The sequence below is a fragment of the Echinops telfairi genome, unplaced genomic scaffold (genome assembly GCF_000313985.2).
Source record: "Echinops telfairi isolate 266 unplaced genomic scaffold, ASM31398v2 ScPeMD7_2;HRSCAF=8, whole genome shotgun sequence".
Classification (NCBI taxonomy): Eukaryota; Metazoa; Chordata; class Mammalia; order Afrosoricida; family Tenrecidae; genus Echinops; species Echinops telfairi.
The window spans coordinates 77,336,695-77,339,477 of NW_022103898.1; the positions used below are offsets into that span (position 1 = coordinate 77,336,695).

General features: G+C 58.7%; 1 protein-coding gene across 1 annotated transcript in view; it reads right to left on the reverse strand.

Annotated features, from left to right (window-relative positions):
• ERBB3 (erb-b2 receptor tyrosine kinase 3) overlaps nt 1–2,783 on the reverse strand; it is a 22,477-nt gene that overhangs the window by 14,609 nt on the left and 5,085 nt on the right. The window contains 6 exon segments of the mRNA XM_045289061.1: nt 36–156; nt 241–348; nt 824–965; nt 1,050–1,168; nt 1,305–1,370; nt 2,016–2,141. Coding sequence (XP_045144996.1) covers nt 36–156; nt 241–348; nt 824–965; nt 1,050–1,168; nt 1,305–1,370; nt 2,016–2,141 — 682 coding nt within the window.

The window sequence follows — 2,783 nt, forward strand, 5'->3', positions numbered from 1 at the left end:
GACGCTCGGAGGAAGAAGAGGATCTGAGTTCTAACCCATTGAGGCCTGTGATGAGGAAGTCCAGGTTGCCCAGGATCTTGGTGCAGTTCACAAAGGTATCGATGTTGCTTGAGTCCACGGTCTGGAAGCGGCTCCCGGAGCCTGTTCCCTCGCAGGCTGCAAACGCAAAGGGAGAGGTAGCCAGGGTGGCTTGGCAGGCGAGGATGGCCCTTTCCCCACTTCTTCCCAGTGCCGACTCACCTTTGGGACACAAGCCCCCACAAGGCTCACACATCTTGAGGCGGCTGTCTTCCCTCTTGTCTGCAGGACAAGCTCTGACACAAGAAGTCTGATCGACCACAAAGTTGTCTGGGAAAGAGGGGCGCGGTGAGAGGTGAGGAGTACTGCCAACTGAACCTCTTTCCTGAGCCCTCGCTCCCCACTGCGCCTCTGCCGACCACTGGACGCTCTTGGAGTGGGGCAGGAGCGAGGGTCGCTCATTGAGGGTGAACCCACAGGCCTTCTCAGCCACTGTAAGCGGACATTCTGCCATCCCAGCTCACAGCTACCCTAGAGAAGGCTGCTTTCTTGAAATAGGTTTCTGATGCTGTAAATCTTTGTGGGAACAGACAGCCTCCTATTTTCTGTGCATGAGTGGGGGCGATTGAGCTGCTGAAGTTGAGCTTGCTGTCCAAGGCCTGGCTCACAGCCCACTAAGGGCCCTTTCTGGCCTTCGAGGCTTTTCCTACAGTCTTCCCAATATGAAGGCCCCCCTACGATGCCATCCAGATGTTTCCTTCCAGCCCTGGACCCACTCCAGTGGTTCCCCCCTGCAGACACTCACGGGGACAGCTGGCTACACAGACACTTCCGTACTGGTACTTGGTGAAGGGGTTGGGCTCCAGCTGGAAGGTGAGCTTGTTGTAGACCAGGGGCTGCGGGCACTGCAGCACACAGGCGCCGCTGTCGTTGAAGTGCAGGCAGGCCTGGGGACACGGAGACGCAGCACAGTTACCTCTACACCACGACCTCCTTCCTCCCGGCCGGCCCCAGGCTGGTCCAATACGCACAAAGCAGTCTGTGTCCTGAGGGCCGGAGCAGCCCCCCGCACACTCATCATGGCAACACTGGTTGGGGTTGGGCCCAAAGCAGTGCCCATTACACTGGGGGGCACAGATGGTCTTGGTCACTAGGGAGAGAGGTGGGGACACCTTAGGACTGCTTCCTCAGAGCCTTGCAGGCTCTTCCTCACCCCCAGTGCTGACACAGACCGGGGAAGGCAAGGATAGCAAAAGGCTGAAGATTCTAGAAGGAAGAGAACCCACATGTCTGACAGTCTTCTGGTCCTGGACCCCAGCATCGTCCCTGGCAGGCCTCATGACAAGGGGGACCTGGTTGGCAAAGAAAACAACAGCAGGACCCATCAGGGCACAGAGAGGCTTGCTTGAATCCACAGTGGATGATGTCAGCACACAGGCACCCAGTCCCAGCAAGGGAAGAGCCACAGCACTGCCTTCTGAGAACAACAGGGCTGGTCTCAAGTGAACCTGTCAACAAGGGTGGAGTCATGCCTCCACACCACCCACTGGGCAGCTGAAAGGGAGGAACTGGGGCACATGCCAACCTCAGCCCCAGGCCCAACCCAGGAACTTGGTTCCTCCTTGGCAAATGCAACCCAGCAGGAATAGATGTGCATGTGTGCGTGCGTGCGTGTGTGCGTGCGTGCGTGCGTGCGTGCGGATGAGCAGGAAGCAGCAGACTGGCTGGGTGGGTGTGGGGAGCTTCCAAAGAGAGAGCAGCCCGTCGCAATGGAAGGGGAAGGAATGTAGAGCCCAAGGGTCTGGCTTCTCCATTCAGAACCCCGCCATCCATCGTTGGCCCTGGTTCTTGACCCAGGCTTGGGTGGCTTGGGGGTGGGGGGCTGACCTGGGCAGTCCTCCAGGCCCCTTAGGGCTAGAGCTGAGGCATGCGCTCCGTGCAGAGGAGGAAACAGGCCTCTCACGTGGCTTGGGGAGGGCGTCAGTCCCAGCACTCACAGGTCTTGCTGTTGTCCTTCACCACTATCTCAGCATCGCGGTTCCTCACGATGTCCTTCCAGTCAATTGTGTCCGTGTGACAGAGCTTCTCGTTCCTCTCGATGTAAACACCTCCTGATAGGATTTCTGAAGGGGGCCGGGGGGAGAGAAGCGACAGGGTGAAGGGCTACAGCAGGCAGGACCCCCTCTTCCCGACCCCCCACCAGTCCAGAGAAGATTCACATGATCAGCAGAGGAGGGGCCGGGCCCAAACAACTGCTGTCTCCTTACACCTGTCTAGATCCGGTTAGGCCAGTGGGGGGAGGGGGGAGGCGAGAAGGTCTCTGACTCAAGCCTGCCCCCACCCCCATCCCCCACTTCCCACCCCCGCACTGTCCTGCATGTCAGTGAGTTCCACCTGACAGGGACAAGCAGAGGAAGATGGGCAGGTGATATTTAACTCCAGTTGTGGGCCTGTGGGGGAGGGGGTAATGCTAGGGTGCCTCAGGAAGAGAGAGCTCCTGACACACTGCACTCTGAAGTTAAAGGAGTGGGCCCCCATCTAACTTAAGTCCAGCCTCACCAGCACATAGGCACCCACTGAGGTCAAGGGGGTGGGCACCCTGGAATGGGTCACAAAGGCCTTGTCCGCAGGCTAGCCCAAGGGTAAGGCCAGACACTGACCGGTGAGCTGAGTGAAACGGAGCTGGCGCAGCGCATGGCTGGAGTTGGTGTTGTAGTTCAACATGACAAAGACGGCAAACTTCCCATCGTAGACCTGGGTCCCCC